The following is a 24860-nucleotide window of genomic DNA, read 5'->3' as shown; positions in this document are numbered from 1 at the left end:
CTTCACAGTCTCTAACTTGTTGGCTTGTGTTAAAGACACAAAATACAATTTTGAGAGAACCAATCAATATAAATACATAAATTCCTTTCCCTTGCTAGGGACAGCCTCATGAGCTGCTCATATTTCATTGGAAACCTGTTATAGAATTGTGAAAAAAAGCATTGGGAAACGGAAGCTAGTTAATTGTGGATACGATGTAGATTTAGAAGTGTTCTTCTGAAACACCCTACAAATCCACATGGAGCTATTGTAATCACTTTGATTAAATTTCCAACTTCTGCTGAAGACTGAGACTTACTCAGCAGGAACTGCTGTCTCACTAACCTCGTAAGGCCACAGTGCCATCATCAGAAAGCTTATTTGGATCAAGAAAAACTTTGGCTTCGGCATCCAAGGAGTCTTGTACATACAAAACTCGTTGATTCTGGAGCCCTGTATTGTAGAAATGAAAATACCTAAAAGAACACAAGAGGGAAAAATTAAGTAGGAAGAACTCTGACTTTCAGTTAGGCAAGCACAAAAGCTTTGTATAAGGTTGTCATGAAGTAAATAAAAGACATAGGAATAGGTGAGAGAAACACAAGTTCCACAGTAGAGTAGGAGTCATGGGTAGAATGCATCCAAAATATCCTTTAAAAATAAAGCTGCATTTACCACAGTGCATTTCAAAGAATGCTAAGTATACTATAAACTCCACATAACTGCCTATGTTAAACATCTCTGGCAGCTGCAGCATGTCTCTGTTACAAGTACTGGCACAGGTTTCCATCCCTTATGTTCTCAGTTTTGTCATTCATACAGCTGCTTTCAATCCATACTGGGTGACAGACTTATGTTCAAATCAAACAGAACCAAAACTGTTTCAATATCCCTACAAATGTGTGTTTGTAAAAGTTGTAGGAATAGAGAATTACAGAGTTGTCTTTAGTGAGTGATACTCTTCACATCCAAAGACCCTACAGAACTCAAAGAAATTAACACCCATATTCATAGAAATTTACCACACAAATGACTTAAAAAATCCAGACAGCAACTTCACCTGGGGGAACAAGGGAATTTACAGAGCAACACTCAAATCTAAAAATAAGTTCATATATTCCCAAAGACTGAGAAATACCTGGGTACAAACATGGGGACTTAGTAAATCCAGAAGGGAAAAATATACTCACAAAGGCCTGGTTAACAAGATCAGCTAGTAATTCGTTCAAGTAATGACATAACAGTAATGTTCAGCAAGTGCAAAACTAAAAGATTAAAAGAAATAGAATAAAAAGAAAAGTAGTTTTCTATTTGAATCAGGCATTTTCTTGCCAATTTCATCTCTGCAATGCTGGGCAACAAGCTGGGAAGCAAAGATCAAGCACTGAGACAGACACAGCACCTCCCTGGACACCCTTCCTTTCTGCAGACTCTACAGAACAACTCTTCAGACACTGTTCTTTAGCAGCTATTTTTCATCAGGAAACAAGAGCAGTTAAATTAAAAAATTTCTAAGTGTCATGAGAAGTTCAGAAAATTCTTCAAATAGAATAGTACCTTATCCCACACCTTATTTAGTGTTATTTAACTTGATAGAGACCTCTTGATCACCTCAAACACAACATAGGGCTTTTCTGTATCATACTTGAACTGCTCTGATTTAAATCCAGCACATGCCAAGAAACAGAGTTTCACTCAGACTAAAAAGACATCTATTGAAGTCATAGTAATGTGTCATAAATTACAAGCACAGTAAGCTCCTGGCACAAATGTTCTTCCTGGAGGACAGTCAGCTGCATCAAATTAAGAATTTGTATCTCTTAGCAGAGATTGTATTCATCACTGCCATGAGCACTTTTGCAACATCAAGCCTTAATAGCACTGAAGGTAACAACACTCAGACACGTTTGCACTGCACAGGGAAAATGGGTCAGAGAATCCAAAGCAGCCACTGACCAGACCTAGTCGCCTGCTACATCTGCATGAGCATTACATACAAACAAACAAGCTTTGCCTGACTCACTCAATAAGGCATACTTCTGCAGATGCAGCACTGTCCTAAACAGCTCTGCTGCTTCTGGGCTTAAACCTCACACTTCACACATTGATGTTGTGCCACATCCATGACAACTAAAATCCACATTAAATCTACCAACAGCATGGGTTCATTCCCCACCATAGACTTTCACCAAGTACCTCACACAGTACAGAATCTTCCTCCCTCAGTAAGCAAGTATCAGTGCCTTCTTCACAGATCACTAAAACAAATCCCTCTCAATATCTGTGTAGAAATCTTATGGCAACAAGACATCCTCTCTTTCTCATCATCTGTGGAAGATGGTGAGCACATACATGGTGTATCTGGGTGCCCATTCAACAACGATCAAACAAATTGAAAATACTGAAAAATATTATCTGTGTTTCCTGTGATTAAGAGTGGCTGGTTGTTTGTACTACTTCTTTTTCAACTGCTAAAACAATCTTCAGATGTAATTATGTCCCCTTACTCCCCTTCTCTAGAAGCTTGCTAGTGTTTCTAAAAGAGGTCACATTAAATTCAGTAGCAGCTGCAGTCTCCAGACCTTGGGTAAGACACAGAAACACCATCTCTTCACCTAGCTACAGAATTTAAACAGGGATATAAGTAGGTTAGGTACTGGAACATAGCAGGATTTCTTTGTTTCTAAAAAATCAGATCTTTTTCCATCAGTTGCTTTAAGTCCTCCAAATGATTTTTCCCATGTACCCTGGAGCTACAGGAGCAGTTTTTCACAAGGGAATTCCTACTGCTTTTCACTAGTTACGACTAAACAAAAGAAGCCTACAACAACGGAAGATAGTATGATTGGGAACTGGAGAGAGTGAAGCACCTTGCGCTCTGCATCCAACAACTACACATGTTAACAATGGCTTAGTTTTCTTACTTCCCAACTACAAAGAAATAAATACAAATATTATTTTCCTAATTAGTAGCTGCTTCTGACTTGCTTCACATTCATCACCACCTCTAAAGACATTCCTCACATACCTTTTTCCTTTCTTGAAGTGGCAGCTGTACTTAGGATAATCATAGAGTTCAGTCATTCGTTCCTTGAACAGTCCTCTGACAGGACACTGCTCAAGAAAGGGTACTGTGAGCTTGTTCTGAGCCTCCACAAATGCCTGAAAGAAAACAACCAAAAAAATATAAACTCAAGCAGAAATGTCTATTTGCTACAGCCAGCATCTTCAGAAGCAATGCATCACAGGCATCTTTTCCCCATATAGATTATGCAGTGTCACACATGAAGAACCCTACATACTTACTTGCATTATGCCACGATTCTTTAATAAGACTCAACTTTTATCTTGAATAATAACTCTCCAAGGCATACACTGGGGCAACCAGACAGAACACAAGACAGTCCTGCCTTTCCCCTTAAAAAAACCCCAAAAAACCAAAACAAAACCCCACCAACCAAAGAAACCCTAAACAAACAAAAAACCAACCAAACACACAACCCCACCCCCCCCAAAACTAAAGTAACAACCTCCAAAAGCACACCATGCTCTTTAAAACTTTTGTATTTGCCTAATGACAAATATTGCCTATAGACTGCACTATTATTTCAGGAGCTGGGAAGAACTTTAAGATGACACAAAATGTCATGTGCATCATCTGTTCATATTATTAATATAATACACAGAATAAGTTCCAGCCAGAATTTCATGAGAATCCCAAAGTACTGTTCACAGGTCAGTTCTTAGGAAAAAACCACTAATCTCTGAAAACTTTGGGAAGTCTGGTTTCTTCAAAACACTCCAGCTCCCTGTCACAAACACTTAAAGACAGTGATCAAAACCATTACCACTCCAGCTGTTTGTTGTATGCATGGAAAACCTGGTGCTCTGCTGGTGTTTCATCATCTCTATAGCATGGTATATTAACATAAAATGAATACCTAAGCATCATACGGTGAATCACAGCTGCTAACAAGCAGATGTGCAGGTTTTTCTGTCTCTAACATAAAGAAGTAGGACAGGACACCACGTGTGGCTGTAACTCACAGCCAAATGTCACAGTCTCAGCTGCAGTGTCACCCTTGGACTCCAGACTCTTACCCCCAGCACTAAATCCAGTCCACTCATCTCTTGCTTACACAAGAGGGTTTGAAAGAGCCTATTGTTTATACCTGTCCTGAATCTGTCACAGCTAAGTCAGATCAACACACTGTAACATCTGAGTTACACTTCATGGCAGGGCATGACCCACAGGAACAGCAGGGCTACAATCCACATTGCACAACTTGTGCTTCCTAGATCTTCAGAAAAGCCAGCGGCTGTACAGGTAGAGTACCTGGCACACACTTAACTGCTGCCATCAGTGTTTAGTCATGTATTAATTCTTCAGGTGAAGAATTAATACGCGCATAGCACATCCCAGTGGTAAGTCACGCAGCCTCTACATTTTATCACTACAACTGTCTTCCCATCAAATGGTGAAAGAACTTTATCAAACCTACCCAAGAATTATGTGTACCTGAACTGGTTTTCTCTAAATGGAAGCACATGAATTTCAAAGACCACATACACAAAAATATGGACTGTGGATCCTACACAAATAAACTAACTTCTCCCAGTCCTGTGACATCTTCAGGGAAAGGATGGCTTATAAAAACAGGTGTAAGACAATCCAGTGTGCTGGATGCCAAAAGCACTTTCCAGCTACATGTAGGGAACAGAAACTGGCACACATCTTTGTTTAATCCATCAACAACATGACCAAAATGACAACATTGCTGCAAGGGCATACCGGAAGAGTGTGTCATCCACTTTCAACTGCAAACACATCTTACCACATCTGCTTTCATTAGTGATACTCAAAGATGAAACACAGGTCTCCTTAGAATTATTTGTTGCCCAAGAGCATGCTTACAGACTAATTATTACACTTACAACTGTCTCACTCATAATTTTGCTTTTATAGGAACCTAATATATTTTTCTCAGTTCCAATTAGCAGGCACCCAAGATTCCAAGATTATTTGTAAAAGGAATGCTACGGTTGTATGAAAAAGCAGCGAGGAATTACAGATCTTTTAAAGAGTTTTATGGAGCAGAATACAGTCCAGTTGGGAAATTTTCTCTTTACACACTTTTCAGCATGAGATTGCATTCATGTTTAAAAAACAATATGCAATTGAAATATTGGTCTAGATAAAGTACAGGAACATATGTCAGGAGAAACTCTCACAGTAAACAACTCCATCCACCACGCTGAGCTAAACAGATGCCACAGGCTACAGGGCTAACAGTAACTTTATTCCTTCACCTAGAGAGAAAGATTTTTATTGTACCTGCAAATTTCTTCATCTGACAATGTATCATAAGCCTTGAACCAGGACAGACTTTGCTAGCAGCAGAAAGGACAGAATAAGGGTCCAAGTAAGGCAACTTCTTATGGCTATTTTGGAAAATAAGGTAATTTGAAAAGAAAAAACAATTTCTAAAGCATTGTACTAAAAGTAGGTATGGTCCACTTAAGGTTGAAGTGTCTGGCAATTAAGTAGGCCAATTGTTACTCTAAAATAACAGTCAAACTAAATTTCATCTAAGAAACACACACCACAAATTCTTTTCAACCATGCTTTTTTACAACCTATCGCCTCTCTACATTCTAGCAAGCTACTCTATCAAGATAATTATTCCACTGACAGTATATTTTCCAAGAAAAAGCCTCAGAATAGAAACTAGCCTTTGTTATCACTCTGCAATTTACAGTTCATATATATATGTATATTCAGTCAAGAGTAGTTCAGCACATACCTTTCCTAAGTATTAAAAAAAAAATCATCTGAGCTCTTGTGACTTGCTCCTGAGCATTTCCTTTTTTAGTGTTTAACAAAGGAACATTCAAAGTGCCATCAGAAAATTTATCCAAAAAATGAAACAAACATTGGTCTATTATAACTACAAATCCATTTAATTGTAGATTTGAGAATTTCAGTTCTAGTCCTAATTCATATATACACATGTTCAGAATAGTACAACCCAGTCCAACATGATTCCTGCTTTTTCATAATTTGTACATCCCTCATGTCTGGAACAAGCTCAGCATTACTGCCTGCACTGTGAGTTAAGGTATTGTATATGACTGACATAGCAGCAAAAGGCTTTGCTGGCAGTCTAAAAATTAGCTTATTTCCCACAAAGTGTTACAACAAACCACGAAGTTGAAAGTCCAACTAAGCCAAAGCCAAGACAACAGTCAAAGTGTGGCGTTGCAGTTGTGGCCTATGTCATTACCAGAAGTGTTTCACCAGTGTAGCACATTCCAGCTATGCCAGGGATGTTTCCATGACCTGTCTCAGAAGTCAACGGTCAAACAGCAGCAGAGCATAAACTCCCATTCTGAACTTCCTTCCCCAAAGTGAGAAGAACTTCCCCACCTGATCAAGGGCTCATTTTTATTTACAAAACTGGAGGAGGGAGTTTATTTATAGCTGTCCCTGACTGCTCCAACCAAGCATACACAAGAGAAAAAAAAGAGATACAGCAAAGCACATAGATTGTGAACATGGAAGTGCATACTTCTTGAACAACAGCTTTTCCACAAGAGACTGAGGATGTGACAATGATTTGCTTTATCAGTTCTAAGAATGTGCATTGGACCTGCTTAGCCACCTGCAGATTTAAAAAATCTTCTTTTCTGCAGCAGATAAATGCACTGCATACATAATAAGATCATCTTTGTGACCTGGATGAAAATTTTCTAGATCTATTTGACTTTTACCTAATTAAAAGTAGACTGTGGGTGGCTAGAAAAGGAAAGATCCCACTCTTGGGCCATCTTAGATTCAACTCTCACGTGGCCTTGGGATGACCTAGATTAGGCATGCTATATCAATAAAAAATTAATCCACAAAAGTGTTCCCTCCCAGAACATCACCTCATGATAGTTCTACTCATGCAAGGGAGGGACAGAAGCATTCATGTTAGTGAAAGAAGGGGAGAGAAGACAGAGAGAAACCACACAACCATTTGACTTAATGGGAACCTGCAGACTATACTGGATCAGGTACAGCACCATTTGCACTCTACTCACACTACAAAAATTCCTGATTTAACCAATTACAAAAACATGTTTCACCCTTCTATGCTCACTTGCTTGTAAGCTGCTAGCTATCAAAAGTCCACATAATCATTTGATCTAGTCACAGAAAATAAATATAATTTTTTTAAACTCACTGTTATGGGCAATTTCCTTCATCCCAGTCCCTTTAGCTCTACAGCGGACATCAGGTGAAATCACCATGGACATTTCAGAGTTAAAACGAACCTCACACAACTTTGCTAATTTCTCCATGCTTCAGGGAACAGCAAACTCTATGTTCCACTGATTCAATACAGAAATTAAGCGAAGCCTACTCATTTATTTTCTGTGAACACACCAATGTTTGACATGTCTATTCCTGCTACACCTAGAAAAGCAGAATTCCAACATATTTGTGTATCTATTTGACAGCGTTTTTTTCTGACTTCTATGAAAGAGATGAACCAGAAAAACACTTTAATTCCCTTTGTTCAATAACTCCTGAAACTTTGGAATAAGATGATATACCTGCATGCTTACTTGCACAAGAACGCTATCCACTTCTTCTGTCATACTGCTACTATTGCAATTTTGCACTGCAAAATTCTGCAAGGTGAGTAGTTTTTCCACTGTAGGCAAGTAGAGATGTAATGACCTTCATTCCACCAAAATGACAACTTGTGTCTGGGCTGCTGCACTTCTGAGAGGTTGTTATAATTCCCTATTCCTTATTCTGTCTCCTATATAAACTGCAAGATCTAGAGAATGTGATTCACTGTCCTCCAACTGTTCTCACCCAACCTGTTCACAGTATGTGGCTACAGTACTGAATATAGGGACACATTTTCTCAATCCCTAATCTTTCACAGGATCCCAAGAAACACTTTTAATAGGTGTCTCCAAGGCATCTCTAAAATAAAAACATAACCATACTTCCCAACACATACATTCCTCTCAATTTGGCACAAAATTAACCTGTTTACTTCTCCCAACTTTCTAAATAGTTCATTTTAAATATTACTTTCCATGGCAGAGTTTTACACTAAAACCTGATCCCAAATCAACCTTTTTTATCCACCCGGGTATTTATATATGCTGACAGATTTGTAAGTAGGGAATCAGTTCCTAACTACACACATTTTATCTTGTTTTTGAGAGTTACTGTAAATTCTATTTGACCAACATCAGGCTCATGAAAATGTATCAGGTAAGCACACACACAGAAGAACCTAGAAGGAATCTCACTAACAGAAAGCCACACTGTTAGGTATTTTTGAACAGAGAGCATGCCCTTCATCAACTTTCTAACATAATCATGCATACTGGGTAGAAGCCTGTGTTTAGGATCTGAAACTACAATTATCACTAAGTTAGTAGCCAGTACAGAGGAAAGCCCCTCCATGCTATCACCTATCACTTTCTGGCCATCATCCCCAGAACTCCCTATGTCATGAGTATCAGAACTGGCTCACAGCCATTATTTTCCATGATTCTCTCCCAGTGACCAGCTCCAGCAGCAAATTCTCACAATACCAGACTGCAGCCTGAAAACACTGCAACATCTGCAATCTGTAATAACAGACACTGACAAAGCTTAACTTCAGGAGGAAAATATTTTTGGTTTTGCCTTTAAAAAGGAGTAAAAAAAAAAAAATAAAAAATGTACTCACACACTTTGTCAGTTTTTAAAGAAACCAAGCCCAAGTTTTCTTTCTATCCTTTCCTAACTATTTTATTATGGCAATTTTAGATTTCAGATGTACTTAGGACAATGGACAAAGCACCCTAAAATTTAAATGTTTCTCTTCAATATGACATCACCACCTTAAGCATTCTAACCGGTCAAGATTTTAATTTAGTTTTAAAAATCCTGTGATCTAAGTTATACCAAGTGTTCCAGACTTTCACAGTACCATAGAATGTTTTGGGTAGGAAAGGACCTTGAAGATCATTTAGTTCAATGCTCCTGCCATGGGCTGGGATATTTGCCAGTAAACCAGGTTACTCAAAGCCACATTCAACCTTTCCCCCATTAAAACACAGGGACAAAATAATGGCATTACTGTTAGTGCAATGAGATATCACATGAACTACACCTTCTTTATATAAGTTTTCAGAAAGCATTAGCAGATTCTCCAAAAGCAGAGTACCAATGCACCTGGTCTATAAAAGAGAACCATGTGTAAACAGTCATCCCCATGCAAAAAATGGTTACCTTCGTCTGTTCACTGTCAGGATCTTCAAGCCAGCAGTATGGATCGCTGATTTTGCATCCATGGTAATCTGACACCTGAATTTACAAAAAAACAGTGATTTTAAAAAAGACATGCACACAAGCAAATTCTATCCCACATGGAATGATAGTCAGCATAATGAAGGACATTTGGAGTTTCACAAAAGCATTCCGTGCTAAGGAGCAAAGGAAGAGAACCAACACATTGCTCCCAGGTGAATTACTTGTATTACCATTCTTTGGTGATGGCACCACAGCAGCAGAGTAGTTCTCAGAAAAAAACCAGAGCACCAGAAACACTGTGAAATGCACATAAATTCCTCCCACAAGACAGATTAATAAGCAAAAAAGAAACCTCACCAACCAAACCAAGACCCTTAAGGTTTTCAAGCCAAATTATAAAACCTGATTACTGGACATGGTTCCTGGTTACACAAATAGTCTCTGATTCAGACCTCCCTACTACTGTTGTCCACAAGTATGTGCATAATGTGTATATACGTAAACAATAATTTTAAAAAACCAAAAGCCCACCCCCAAAACAACAAACAAACAAAACAAATAAACCACAAAAGATTAATCCACGTGGTTGAATTTACCTGCTTCCTTCCTCCAGTACACAAAAGAAAACTACATAACCGCTACTAGGGCTTGCACAGTTCAGCCTTTCAGTCAACTAGGAAAGTAAATACTTCACGATTTTTTCCAGCTCTGGCTCATACCAGCAAACAGTTTGGTTTAAATGCAATGTAATTCCTTCCTGGCTGGTGCACAATGCACAGTGCTCTGAGGAAGGGAAAGAAAATCGAACCCATTTTAGCCAAACCTACACTGTAATCCCTTGTGTATCCAAGGAGAAACACAGGGAGATGGAACTATGTTACAGATGTGCCATCCTATATAAACAGACTATTTGTTCCTCTGCTGCCACTGCTGCAGCCCGGGCGGAGGCCTGGGTTTCCCTGACACATGCACTGGTACCGAAGGTCGGGGATGTGCCCTGCGGCCGCTGCTCCCGCGCCCCGGGTCCCGCCGCCCGGCCCCGCCCGGCCCGGCCCGGCTCCCGGGCCCGCACCGGCGGGACGTGCCCGGAGGCACCGGCACAAGGGCCCCAATGCCGCCCTAACAAGCCCCCGGCAGCCGCCGCGGCCCGCGGGCGCGACAAACCCGAGACCCTGTGCACGGAGCACGCCGGGGTTCCGCGGCCGCAGCCGAACAAAGCCCCGAGAGCCGAGGCGGCACCCCCGCCCCGAGGCGACCCGCGGGGCATGGCGACCCTCGTGCTCCGCGCCGGGCCCGGCGGCAGCCGCACGCCGGGACTGTCCCCGCCAGCGCCGTACTCACGGCGGTCTCGTCGCGGTACACCTCGGGGTACTGGAAGGCCTGCATGGCGGGCTGCGGCGGAGAGGGCCGGGAAGCAGAGGAGACGGAGGAGAAAGAGGAGGAGGAGGCGAGGCGCAGAGGCGGCCGCGGGGCTGGGGCCGTGTTTCGGGCCGTGGCGGCAGCAGCCGGCAGCAGGCGCGCAACGCGGCACAGGCGGAGCGCCGCCGCCGCCATACGGCCGCCCCCCGCCAGCACAGCGCCAGCGCCGCCGCGCAGCGCCCCCTGCAGGCTCCCGCCGCCATGGCGCCGGCTGAGGGACCGGCCCTGGCGCCCTTGGACCCTGCTCCCCGCCCTGGCCACCGCGCTCCCGGTGGACCCGGCACCGCCCGGGTCCCATCCTCCTTGTAGTAAACGTTTGCAAAGAAATAAACTCGCAGGCTTTCCGCTCGGCTCCCCGGCTTTGGCACACGGCTCAGGTCTGGTCAGAAAATAGAGCTCCTTCCTGGGTGGGGTCGATTCTTGGATTGGGATTGTGTGACTCAGGCAGCTCGAAGCCAGGTCACAGTATCGCGGAATCGATTAGATTGGAAAGGACTTCTGAGATCATCAACCTGTGACAGAGCACCACCTTGTCAAGTAAACCGTGGCCGTAAGTGCCATATCCAGTCTTTCCTTACACACTCGGGAATGGTGACTCTACCACCTCTCTGGGCAGCCCATTCTGATGTCAAATCGCCCTTTCTGGGAAGAAATTCTTCCTGATGTCCAATCTAAACCTCCCCTAGTGCAGCTTAAGACTACATCCTCTTATTATGTCCCTGGTTGCCTGGGGGAAGAGACCGACCCTCACGTGGATAGAAGCTCCTTCCAGAGAGTTGTAAAGAGCCATAAGGTCACCCTGAGCCTTCTCCAGGCTAAATCTGGCTTGGTCCACTCAAACCTCTAGTGCATTTCCATCAAACATGCCTTTACAAATTTCCAGCGACTCCCCTTCACCCTAAAAGCAAAGAACAAGTCGGCTGCCTGGTCCCAGTGCAGATGGCCGCTCCAGAGCGCCAGCCCAGCTGGTCACCCTCACCCCCAGTGCCATGGTGCGCAGTCCCGTGCCAGCCCTCGCTCTGGCCTGCACAGCCGGTCTGGATGCAAGGACACCCCACAAAGGTGTTCAATTGGATGACTTTAGGATCATCCATGGGGTGTTCACTTTACAATAGGATTTCCTGGATCAGAAAATGTGCAAGCATTTTTCCTCCATGGAGAGACCAGGTGTACTCCTGTACAATGGAAACACACAGGGGACAGGAGGTGGTTTGGCAACACGGCTAAACTGCTTTTCTTCTGAATGCAGCTGCTGCCCAAAGCCTTTGCCAAGCTGTACTGTCAGCCTGGGGAGGACTTCACTGCAGCTCTTCATCCAGGGTAAACTCACATGTAGGTGTGGTTAATGACACCAGCTGGGGACACGGAGGTTCGTGTGTGGTCTCTAAAGGTCTGCTCAGCCCAAAGAGCGCTCATGGTTGTTAATAAAGTAACCACCTGGAATGACAATGACATAAAACATTTTGGAAATGGCATCTAACTTTTATAGTTACCAGCTCAGAAGTGTGTTTTGATTGCCTTCTCTTAATGGAAAGAGTTACCATCCTGTGTAGAGGCTGACGGTTGTGTACATATGAAATATGAAATGTACATATGAAATATACATATGAAATATACCAGCCCCATAATGCTCACTGTTCCTGAGTGACATAGCTGTGCTCATCATCTTTGCTTACATCCTAAACAACAGCTATCTGTCTTCCTTTCTCTTAACCCTTCTCTTTTAGTAATTTTTCCTTCTTACCTTGTTTCTTTGTTAATTTTCTCCCTTTGCAAGGCAGCAGGACAGCTACTCACTATCACTACACCTTTTGCTCTGGAGCTCAAGAACATGCCACCAGCAAGGAGGTTAATGTCAGTGCCTTGACATGCCTGATGCTGATAAAAGCTTGCTAATTGTCTGAGCAACTTGCTTAGGTAGATTCTGGCAAGCCAAGACTGTTTCTGTCTAAAGCTTCCCAGACAGTATTGTATATGCACACAAATTTGCATCATGGGAAGAATTATTAGCTCAATACCTCTGTCAAGAGTTCTTCTTGCCAGTGTGCAACACAAACAAGCTGCATGTGCACACTTTGTCTGGGAGTTTTGGGTAATGTACTGCAAATTCATTTTGTAGACAGCAGAGGCCATGCATATGATTCAGAGCTGCAATTTGCCTCATGAAAATGTCTTTTTCAGCCTGAAGGTATTGTCTGGGATGAATGTATTTATATTTGTCCAGAATCCCTGACTGTTTAGCAGCTTGGGCAAGGTTATCTGTCATATATCTGAACAGCCCTACATCCCAATATCCTGGCCATTTTCACAACGTCTCCAAAGATGAACTTCATGCTGTAAAAGCAGCCAGTTTGAGTTGTAGTGGAAGTTCTGGACAGCTGGAGCTCCCTGAGCTGGCAGGAGAGGGCAGCCTGGCCACATGGGTGCTCCACGGCTCCTCACAGCAGCGCTCGTGGTTCCTCAGGCTCCAGCAGCGCTTTCAGAGCAGGGCAGGGTAATTCCTGAACAGGCTGGCAAGCATCCAGTCAGCACAGCAATTGTCCCTCACAATACCTTGCAATTCATCCTGGATACATGATGAAGGCGGGAATATACAAAGAAACCACAAGTACATAGTGGTCCAAGGTAAGATCTTTGGACTTGTAATTTTACAAGCAGTAATTTTCTTTCAAATGTGAGCACCAGGGACAGAAAGTGAATTTTCTCTGTACTGTAAATTTCTCCCTTGTTTTTTGGGGGGTAGTGGGAGTAGAAGGAAGTGAATAACTGCAGAAGGAGCAAATCTACACTTTTCTTATCAGGAAAGCAGTTAATACATGTTCACATAGTGTCTAAAACACTGCCCAAAACATATCTTTCTTCACGGACACCATGCCCCCCCTATACAAATGAAAGTGAGTGCAGTGTGCAGTCGATAACATAAATCCTTACAATGAAAGGTGTGACACTCTTTTGTCTTTTTCAATATGTTTGCTTAACACTAAATTAAAAGTGATTTCTATTAGGACTGTGCTATGACTGAAAATTTGAAGCCTATCTCAATTTTTTAGTGTTGTAGCAGAAAGTAAATTTCTACTAGAATTTTATCTTTTCTTGGGCCTAACCAACACCAACAGAGTTCAGCTTTGATATTTGCTGTGTTTTGAGGATAAATTGCTGAGTAAGCAAAAATTATCTTCCTACATATAAAAAAAAATTTGAAAATCTCTCAGTAGTGTTTGTCATCTTATCACACTCCCATGTTAGTGTGATTCTGATCATTTGCAAAACAGATACTGGTCTCTGCTGATATTAATTATAATTCTGCTGATCATCCAGTCATTAGCAAATCTTTTTCAGCTTAGTCAGCATCTCCACAATGACTCGCTGCAAGTAGTATATTGACTCAGTAGGAAGTGAACTCATCATCCTGGTCAGAGAAGATCTGACAAAAACTCTAGCAGAAAATTTTGTTTTTACCTTTCCTTGTCGCCCTTTCCCCAGCCTCACTCGCATTATGACTTATTAATAACTGGAAGCTTTTCTGTCAAAGAATGAAGACACGTCTGTACCTTTATTCCTCTTTTCTGTAAATGTTTTTTATTTCATTTACTTGTGTGACATCAGTTCTGCTGTTCAGACATTTACCAACAGGTGTCAGCAGAACCTCATTCTTGTGCTACGATGAGAGTGTGCTGAGGTGCACAAATAACTCCAGTTTCGGAGGAATGTGACTCTCAAATTGTCTGCCCTGATGGGTTTCTGTTTTGGCAGCACTGACTCAAGAGCCTAAGTCCTGTTGATTTTCAGTGATCCTTTGACTCTTAGATTATGTTGATCTAGGCTATACATTAATTATGATAATTTTGTATTGTTTATGGGTAATTAAAGGATTGCTCGGTTTTGAGCTGAATTATGAAGTGGCTTACATAATAAAATATAATTTTATTATCTCAGTCATAGAAATTTCTACATTACATAGGTCTGGTCAATATTTGAATGTATAATCAAGCAAAACAATATTTCATTGCGGTAAACTTCTGTGTACACCATGGGACAGGATGTGTTCGTTGTAGTCAGTGTCACACCACAGAATAATCCTCTAGCTTGCCCTGGGTATGTGCTTTGGTGTGCCTACATGTGCTTACACTGCTGTCAAGTCAGTTCTGTATGTAGTGATGTCCACGAAGCATTAGCATGGCGTTGCAATTACAAAGTAGTATTAAAGGGTGTTTTATCAGGTAAGCAATCTAAACCAACATATCTAAACCGTTGTAGGAGGATGAACATCAAGATCATAGTATAAGTTAACCCAATCCAAAATCACTTTTCTGTGAAGGAACTTTTTCAGGCAGATGAAAGTTAAGGTGTTTTAGGTTCACCTTTTCCTTGTATGGTGACCTGAAGTGAAGAACAAACAAAATTCTAATGGTCGACAAGACTGATGACCAAAATTTTTTAAAGCACTCTTTTTTGTTAGTATTAAATTTTAACATATAATTTGCCATTAAAAGAAGGATTTGCCAAAAACCAGAGATCACATAGTAAAATCTGTGCCCTTATGTCCTTGTCTCCTTGGGTAGACAGTCAATACTCAGGTGTGACTAGATGTGGTGTGCTTGGGTCATATAGTAAGTTTTTACAGAGACCTTCAGTGTTTGCAAGGTTTGTAGGTCTGGTTTCCACTTATGCACTGTGTTCCCAATACCTAGATTATACTTTATTCAGCATTTCTGGAAACTAATCCTAATCTTATGCAATTCAGCTGGGAGTCATAACTCAAGTATTTTGCCAAATTCTTCTTAAGAAGGCTCTTGCAGAAGAAAAGTTATAAGGAATTGAACTTTTCTTGCTACACAGTATTTAACAGGGGAGAAGGGTGTGATGTGAAGTCCAACAAAGTCAGTAGAAGATTTTGTGTCCACTTTTCCCTGGCACCTATTTCACTGAATCTTGAATCAGCCCTTCCTCCACCTCCTCCCACCAAACATCAATCTGAAAGAAGGATTATCTTTACAAATAAAATTTTCTATCTAAAGAAATTATGTTCATTCTTTTATGTGGAAAGGTAGCAAATCCATATTAGTAAAATGGAAATATAAGTGTTAATTTTCAGTGTTTGCTTTTGCCTTTCCAAAGTATCTTTTGTTTTTCTTGTTATTGTATGCTGCAAAAATACCTTATATGCTAACTCCTGCCTTCAGTGTCAAAAGCAACTAAGATAATCTTTATATAGAAAAGGATGACAGTATAAATAATTCTTACATGGTAGTATCTGAAAATAGACATAAGTATGAATTGGAAGAAGCTTTTCATTCTTTTCCATTCTGAAAATGTAAGGATAAAAATTTTCTTGCTTTGGATGAAATCTGCCTGATGAAGTCAAAGGAAGTTTTGTCACTGATTTCAAGAGTGTATAAATGTCACCCCTAATCTTGGCAGTGAGCAAACCAGTAGGCAGCTTCCTGTTAACAGATTATGACATGTTGACAGAATTTGAAATACACTAAACATAGGGAATCTGATATATTTTTCTTGGAAAGGAAAATAGTTTTAGCTCTTTTTGAAGGACTCCACATTTAGAAATACCTTCTTCTGAAGTCATCATCTACCCATGTTTAATATGTTTTGAATGTAGTTTTCAAAGGCTTAGAAATAAAGCTTTGTGTTATGTCTCAGAAAATGTTTGGTTTGGTTATAAAAATATAGAAACTGTAGATCCCTGCAGAAAGAATAAACTTTGGAGTCAGAGCACCAGAAATGTGCTTCCAAGTGAGACTTGCATATGCCTTTGAGAAGAACCTCTCAATACTTGGGAAAGAAACTATATGCAGTTCAGGGATAACCAAATCTGAAATTCAAACTAAATTGAACACTGTGAAAGGTTATCCCACAAAGTAGTGTGTTAGCCATCCTGTATAGCAATTAATTTAAAATAAAACCTCTACAATTCCACAATGAAGGCAGAAGTAAGAAGAATGAAAAAAAATCAATTACAGAAGTGCTTTTTAAGAAAGGCATCTGATTTCAGTAGATGCTAAATGATTATAAAAATTAAAATTCACTTTTTAAATATTTAGGGATAACTTTAGCCTTTTCTCTGAAGGGATGTGAGTCAAACCTAGTCCTGAAACTGAATAACACATTCCAAAGATGCTGAATATCAAATCTCTGCATTCCTAGTATTGCAGACTCTGTGCAATTCAGATGTGGACCAGGACTTCACAGTGCCATTTTCCACACATGGCTAGGTGGTCGAGATGCTCCATGCATTTATGAAGACCACAAGACAGCAGGTAGCTTGCATTCACAGACATGGAGGAAAATAATGTGATGTTACAGGTCATTGTGCATGTAACACTTGCAGCATGCCCACAGTCTGGTGGTTTGCAGACTGTGAAAAAAAAAATGCTCCTGGGGAAAGGTTGAAGGTGCGTAATGGCAAAGTTATATATGTTCTTACAGAGAGCTTCACCTTTACTGACAGAGCAATGCAGAAAGAAGGCATTACTGATGAGAAGGGTTCCTGAATGTGTGATGACAGATGGTGCCACAAGTTGTCCAAGATGGCAGTGTGGTTGCAATCTGTACACAGGAAAATTATGTTGTGCTTGATGTTGGGGGAGTGGATGGGAACATGGGAGGAGAGGGGAAACCTGCTTACAGCTGTGGGCATGGAGGAATGAGCTGGAAATGGGCTCTGCCAAAATCAGGGAGAAGCATCTTGTGGTGAAAGGATGAAAGCTGGACTTGTAATTTTAGCTGTGTGGAAGTATGGGGAAGGTCAAAGCTTTGAAGTTTACAGAGAAATTTACAAAGAGCCTCAACATTTACAGAGAGCCTCCAGAGCCCTAGACTGAAGGTGCTCAAAGCACCAAGCAACAGAACAGCCAGTGATGTTAACCACAGTGACGGAAAAAGCAGTATCAAGGATAGCTTAGAAGACAGATCAAGACCTCTGGTGAGCCATACTTAGCTTGAGCTGATGGTGAGACATTCAGAGAGAAGCAGACTGAGCTTTGGACAGACTGGAGCAGACGGGTGGATTTGAGTCATCAGTGTGAGCAGTTGGGATTATGTTTACAGACAACCTTCCCCAGATAGGAGGTGCCCTTTCCAGTGGGAGGAGGGAAGCTGACCAAGTACAGAACCCTCTGGAGCTCACAGAGCACTGGAGAAAAATGAAGGCATGTTATTCTCCTGTCTCAATATGCAATTTGTTGATGTGAACAGCTTTTAATAACTAATTTCAAACCCTACAACCAAAACTTTTCTAGAGATACATTCTAATGTAGTGTGGGACTGGTACAGAAGCCCTATGTGGTTTATTCAGTAAACAGTCACTTTTGTAGAGGAATTTGAATTTGTCAAATTACAGCAATATTACTGAGAACGAATGAATGAATGTCTTTCATAAAGTCTCTTATTTCCTTCTCTTGGAGAATTGTGCAGTAATTTCAAAGATCATATTAGAGCAAGTTAAATATTTTTCTTCACCTGGAAATTTTAATTTAATTTTTGCAAACTTTTTTTTTTTAATGTTTTTTTTAGGTTTTTTATCCCTACAGTTTCAAATTCTTGCAGAAAATGTGAAGAAGGAGAAATTGAGACAAATTTAATGGAAATAAATTCCTCTTTTTGAATATTTTAATTAGATGTTCTCCCTTTGCATTCAGTCTAGACAGAGGAGATATTTTTCAGTGCCTGGAATGGGTTCCTGAGTACAGCCAGAAAACGCGGAGCAAATCAGAGAAATTGCAGATATAAGTATGACACATTCGAGTAGAAAAAAATTCCACAAAAAATTCCTCGTAAACTTCCCTCTAATTCATTGCATCTATTTAATCTAATTTATTTTTGCCTCCTGGCAGGTCTCCTATTCTAAACTCTGCACATGCCTGAGAGTCATCAAAATGCACAGGACAGGGCCAAGGTAAAACAAGGCCTCTGCCCTATAATTTCATAGACCAACTATTCCAAAGCACTGCTGAAATTACCCAGGTCAGAAGAACCCTTTATGAATCTTGAGAAAAGAATTTAAGCAAGCATTTCGTATTAAATAACAGTGATGTTATTTAGCTCCCCCTTTGCCCCTTTCCTCTCATATGTAGTGGGATTGTGATGTCAATATTCTTCATCCATTTCTGATGTTTAGTTTCTGTAGACTCAACAGACAACTGCTACAGGTTATTTGATCCTTTACAAAAATTATTTAATTATCTACAGTTAAATATCCTAGAGGAAATAAAAGTACTTGGGAAAGAAACCTAAATGAGAGAAAAGCAAGAATTAAAGACTAGGACACCACATTTTCTACAAGAAGGGTCTTGCTTGCCTAGTAGACTTTCTTTGATCTCTAATTATGTTAGATGTTATGTTGTTGATGTTAGTGCTGTAAATAATCCCTCTCTGAATTCACTAATTAAATCTTTTAATATTATTCATTCCCTCCTACCAAAACTTACTTTAGTAATTAAAAACATCATGGTAATTTATTCTGACTGTATGACTATTTTGTCAGTTATTTATTTAAATAATTTTATTTTATTACAACCTCACAAAAAATTCATCCTCATCATTTAATTAGAGATGTATGTGAAAAGCCAAGAGGTATTTGGAGTTAGGCTGTGTTTGTTCACTTTATTTATGCCCTTACTCTTTCAAACTTCAGGGTATTTACAAAGGTATAAAGGGTAACAGTTGTTACCACACCAAGTAAAACTTGCAAAATATCTCCGTTTGCTTCATGATAAGCATGTTATCTAAATCTTGTAAGCACTAAAGAGATCAGAGAAAGAAATGTACCTTTCTCTTGTGTAATGCTACCTGGATTTTCTTTTTCTCTTGTGGGAGACTGGCGTGTTGCTGTAAACCAGCCTTCTTGATCATTTGTGCACTCACTGCCATTTTACTGATACCATTCACATGGAGAAAGACACATTTCTAGGAAAGACACAGCTCTTAGAATTTCTCTTTTACCAGAGCTAACTGAAGGTTGCTGCCTATGTAAGATCTTTGCTCACACTGGCAGCCCTGACCTGGGGGGTTTCAGCCAAAGACATATTGGAGCATCAGACAGACTTGCTCCAAGACTCAAACCTTTGGAAAAAGCACAGTAAATTTAGTAACCATGCCCCTACACGTACTAAAGAAACTGAATTTGTCTTCTAGTTTCAGAGTAATAAACCTAACAGCCTCATTTCCTGGAGGGTGCTGAAAATAAATTCAGACCCCTTGTTTCAGGGAGTGGAAAAGTTGGCAAGCAGCGTTCTTCAAGGAAAATCAAACAGAACAAGTCCCTTGGTTGGAAACACAGGGCAGTCTTCCTTTTTCTCTTTGCAGAGCACAGAGCTGAAACCATGGTTGTCTGAGTTAACCCTTTTTTATTCCCTGGAGGCAGCCTGATATGCAACAGAGATACTGTGCCAACCACCAGGCAAGAGTAGATGGCTTTCCTACTGAGCATCTACTTCTTACAGCCCACCATAGCCAGGGGAGGTCACCTCCCCCTGATTTACTCTTCTTCTCCTTTTCAGAATGATTTACTCACCAGTGAGGAAAGGCAGTCAGTAATCAGCCAGACCATTACATCTGAGCCTGACATTTCACAAATCACATTTAAAAAAGAGATTTATCTGTTTCTTCCCCACTGCCACTCAACCCCTCTAATCCCCCTCATAATTTCTCCCTTAATGGGCAAGATCAGGTTTGGAATGAAAGCAGGGAAATGAGGAGAGCCTTGCTTGCCCAACTCCCTTCCCTGGGAGTCTGCCTTAGAAACCACTCAATCTGCCTATGGCTCATGGCTGCACTAGTCAAATTGTTGGGATTGTGGTTATAGGCGGGTCTTCCATAGAACCTCATGCTTCTGTCACTCCACCAGGTCCTCACCTTTCCTCAAGTACATTGAAGGACATCTTCACCATATGTGAGCAGAAATCTTATGTTACCTTATGCTGTGTTGATGAAACTACTTGAATGTCCTTCTGGAGTGACTCAGGGAGGAGGACCCCACCTGGAATGGCACCACTGGAGGACCAGCAGCAGGTCTGTCATCCAGCTTGCACCCATAAAGCAGGTGAGGAGTAACTAGCAGGACTGAACACATAACCAAGTTTCCACCCCATATACCTAAACCTTTCTTCTAACATCCAGCTTAATTGTGCAATGGAGACATCTTGCATTGCTTTGCTACAAATCTTGCAGAATCCAATGCTGTCCAAAAAGCGTGCTCTGGAAGCTCATTTACCAGTACATATTATGCTGTCTGGTATGGTAAAAAATGCCCAGTCCCATGAACTTAGGTCCCCTCCTCCTTCCCCCTGCTGTTGCATACCTGCACACTCAGCACTTTCCTCACATAAAGCCTGATCTGCCTCTAGGTTTGCTTATCACAGTCTCAAGAGTAAGTACTATGCAAAGTTAAAATCTGTTGAGCACAAGGGCATTTGACCCTGACCACAACCTGCTGTTCCTTTAACAAACAATTAAGGCATTCCATGTGTGACTAAATTTGAAAGCAAACCCAAGAATTAACCAGCTTGTTTTAAATAGGGATATAAATAAGAACCAGCCCAGCCATTGCCTAAGAGATAAGCCAAAACTTTGGGGTTCAATAAAAGTTCAGTCACTTCCTAAGGTTGGATGTTTATTCAGGGAACAGGGACATAATTTAGGGAAAAGGTCTTTATTTAGGGATTTTAGGGAACACAATGTCCCCCTGAATCTCATTTCTATTTGAGTAAGTTTCCTCTGAGTATGGATGATGCTAAAGGAAAATAACAAAGCCAAATCCGTTCTCATCGAGCACAAAAAATATTTCTGTGGGACTTCTAGTGTGAAGTAGCAACAAACAAAATAGTTACAAAGGTATCTGCATAACTCTGCATTATGAGTCTATCTTACAGTTTATGAGAAGAGAATGCAGTAAAAAAAATCTGCATTTAAATTCAGTTTGACATAGGAGCTTGGCTGGCATAATACAGGTTAGCTTTTAAAAAGATGCTAATGCAAATATTCAAATTTTAAAATCAGTGGTACCTTGCTTGATCAATTTCATAGAATGGCAGACACCATTTCTTATATGAAATGGTATATTAAATCCTTAAATAAGCTAATTCATTCTAGATATACATCTTCTAATTGTTAATATAGTTAATGTTTTACAGTTCTGGATCATATAACTTAGGAAAACCTAAAATAGTTTTAATGCTCTATCTAGGTAAAAAATTCTATAATAAAACTGCATGTATCAGGAGAATTTTAGTAGCTTTTTAGCATGAAAATTTCCTCTGTGGCACAAAAATAGATGTAAGGAGAACTTTGGTTCTGCTTAAGAGTGTGAAGTTAAGAAAACCAGTAATTAAGTCATGAGATCATGGAAAGTGACTATACCCACACATTTTTTGAGGTGATAGGGAGTGCAGAGAGTTCGTTTTTCAGGGTTTGTAGATTGAAGATTACACATTAACCACTAACCTAACTGATAACTCTATGGACAGAGTCCGTTCTTCTATGTAACATGGCCTCACTTGTCCCATGCATGATGTTTTATGAGAGCTCTAAAACGTATGCTTGCACTGTTTTCTTGCAAATTATTTTCCATGTAGGTCAAAAAGCCTTTCCTAAAGGGTTCAGCAAAATATCTGACGATTTTCTTGTAGATAAAATGAAACCTTACATGAAAACTATTACAAGGAGGAGTTTTACTTCAGAATATGAAAGTAATAAATTATTCCTATTACTGTTTATTTGGAAGAGCACTGCTGTTTGTCTAAGAATTGCACACTACAGCCTATCACTGCAGTATAAAGCTTAAATGCTTTAAAGTATTTAAGTACCTGACAAGTATTGTAAAGCTTAAATGCTTGAAAGTATATAAGTACCTAATAAGTATTGTGATTTCAAAGAGACTGGGTACATGAACATCTTTTAAATCTTACTACCTTTTACATAAAATCAAGGGCACTAGCAAAGTCAAGGGGTTTTCATGATGTTTCTGACACTTCTTTTTGTGAGAAATTTTCTCTGAGTAGCAGAGGAATTGTTAATATGTCTGAAGTTGCTGGTTTAGTATTCTGTTTTCACAGCAGAGGAAGGTAAGCACATTGTTATACAGCAATTAGTATAATTGTAAGATTTGTTTTGAAAAGAAGGAAGTTTTCATGCAATGTTTTAAAGAGATGTTTCATGGCAGTATCAGGAGTCAGATGAAAGTCAGAAGATCCATTTGTTCTGTTAAATACAGGAAAATATATAAGCACATAATGGTGTTATTATCTTCCTAATTAAAATCTTTAGTGTCTTATGCTACAAGTGAACTAAAATTGTGTAGCCATTATGGTAAGTTAATGCTCAGATACAGCACAGTGGTATCAATATTGAATTTTATCACAATGTGGATCCTTTGTGATCGTTTTTTCTTACGACCTCATGTAAATGAAGTGAATACATACCATTCATTAACTAGTACATATTTTTCTGCATGTGTTTATAACTTTAATGAAACATTCATTTTCAACCACATATTTTTTTATGTCTCTTTTTTCACAGACATACTACAAAAGTTTTTCAGTCGCCATGATGCTGAGGTTTTCTGGTTTTGGTAAAAAGAAATTATAGATATTTTGTTGAAATCAAAAGGATTCACAGCATTTCAATGTCCATATTTCCAAGAAGAAAGTTGTACTGAATGTTTTGAGTCATCCATTTACTCCCACTTCACCATCTTAATCCATTTTCATTATGAGGCACATTTTATTAATTACACATTTAATATGTGCCTACTATTTCAAATCTGCTAACTAATACTGTGATATTTCAGCAAGATTTTCAAAACAAATCAGCCCCAATAATTTGATTGATTTCCCCCAAATTTCTGCTTTTCCAAGAAATTTTAAATTAACAGCTTTTCCACCATAAAAACTGAGTATCAAAATGTAAAGAAAAAATTGTCCTTTATTTTAAAACTAGCAATGGAAATTTTCATTTGGAGTCATTTAAAAATGCATTTCTTCTCTGTAACATACAGCAAATAGATTAAGTTTTCACTCATCTGTGGCAATAGTTGCCTTTTTGAAATGCTTCCAGCCCAAAAATATTTAGAATGTTTTAATTAACTTCAGAGAAACCATATATTTTTGATTTTCTGAAAACTCACTTTAAAAGGCAGATAGTACCTTCTTGTTTGATTTTTGTCTCTTTTGAGGAACTTATTAAAGATCAGAAAGTTTAGAGGTCAACGAGATGGTCTGACCCTTAGTAAGTGAACCCCTAATTATTCCAAAAGATTGAGGGACTGGGGATCTGGGATCTTCATTATTCTCCGAAATGCAGTGTTTCCACTGAGCTCTGTTGAGAGATCCCTTTCCTCAATCAGCTCTTTGCCTGTCCAGCAATTCTATACTTTACATTCTTGTTTTGCAGATAACACAAAATCTGTCAAGTGAAATACACACTTGATCTTTCTTATCATATTGTTTTACCACAAACGATGCAGTGAATGGTATACAATTCTAAAATAATGCTAGAAACTATTTCCAAAAGTGAGGCTGTCTGAAGTCCACAGATGCTGGCAATGTCTTTTGAAAACCTTCTGGAGCTTGATCCAAAGCCAGCTCAAGCTAATGAGACATTTTCCACTGACATAAAAATGCTGCTTCTCAGAGTGCAATACATGTTATGTGTGACAAAGAAATAGGTGCATTTTACTTTCAGGATTTTTAGGGTGCTGTGGAGTTATTTTTTAAACAATCAGTTTAAAGGCTAGTTCCAAAGTCCACTGGACTCAGAAGGCTGAATCAAGCTGAAAATTCTGTTCTGTGAGTATTAATATTGCACTAAGGCAAAATACAGCTCATAAATGCACCCATCACTTACCTAGCTGACTAGACCCTTCCTCATCCTGCTTTGCCCTTTTATTGAATATAAGCAGACTGGTGCCCGTGTTTGCAAAGAAAGAGCCTTGTACTGAGGCAATTTGTTTATAGTTGGATTTAGTGATGTGGGCTCCTAGGCAGTAATGATTAATGATACAATCATGCAAAGGTTTTAGGCTCTAGACCCCATTTTCTTTGGGTCTTATATGAACAAAATGACAAAGTATTTTCTGACCCATACTCTGAGAGATGCCCATTTTTAAAAGGTATTTTATTAACACACATGAACCCAGTTAAAA

At 39.9% G+C, this 24860-nt stretch overlaps 1 protein-coding gene across 1 annotated transcript in view; it reads right to left on the bottom strand.

Annotated features, from left to right (window-relative positions):
- Nucleotides 1-10846, bottom strand: part of LOC116993547 (prolyl endopeptidase) — an 86602-nt gene extending 75756 nt beyond the window's left edge. Inside the window, exons 1-4 of the mRNA XM_033054287.2 lie at nucleotides 10628-10846; nucleotides 9266-9340; nucleotides 3008-3141; nucleotides 325-455 (exon numbers count right to left, since the gene is read on the bottom strand). Coding sequence (XP_032910178.1) covers nucleotides 325-455; nucleotides 3008-3141; nucleotides 9266-9340; nucleotides 10628-10840 — 553 coding nt within the window. The 5' untranslated portion in view covers nucleotides 10841-10846. The remainder of the gene's footprint in view (nucleotides 1-324; nucleotides 456-3007; nucleotides 3142-9265; nucleotides 9341-10627) is intronic.
- Nucleotides 10847-24860: the final 14014 nt, after the last annotated feature.

Source organism: Catharus ustulatus, chromosome 3 (genome assembly GCF_009819885.2).
Source record: "Catharus ustulatus isolate bCatUst1 chromosome 3, bCatUst1.pri.v2, whole genome shotgun sequence".
Classification (NCBI taxonomy): Eukaryota; Metazoa; Chordata; class Aves; order Passeriformes; family Turdidae; genus Catharus; species Catharus ustulatus.
This window is presented reverse-complemented; position numbering and strand designations above follow the sequence as displayed.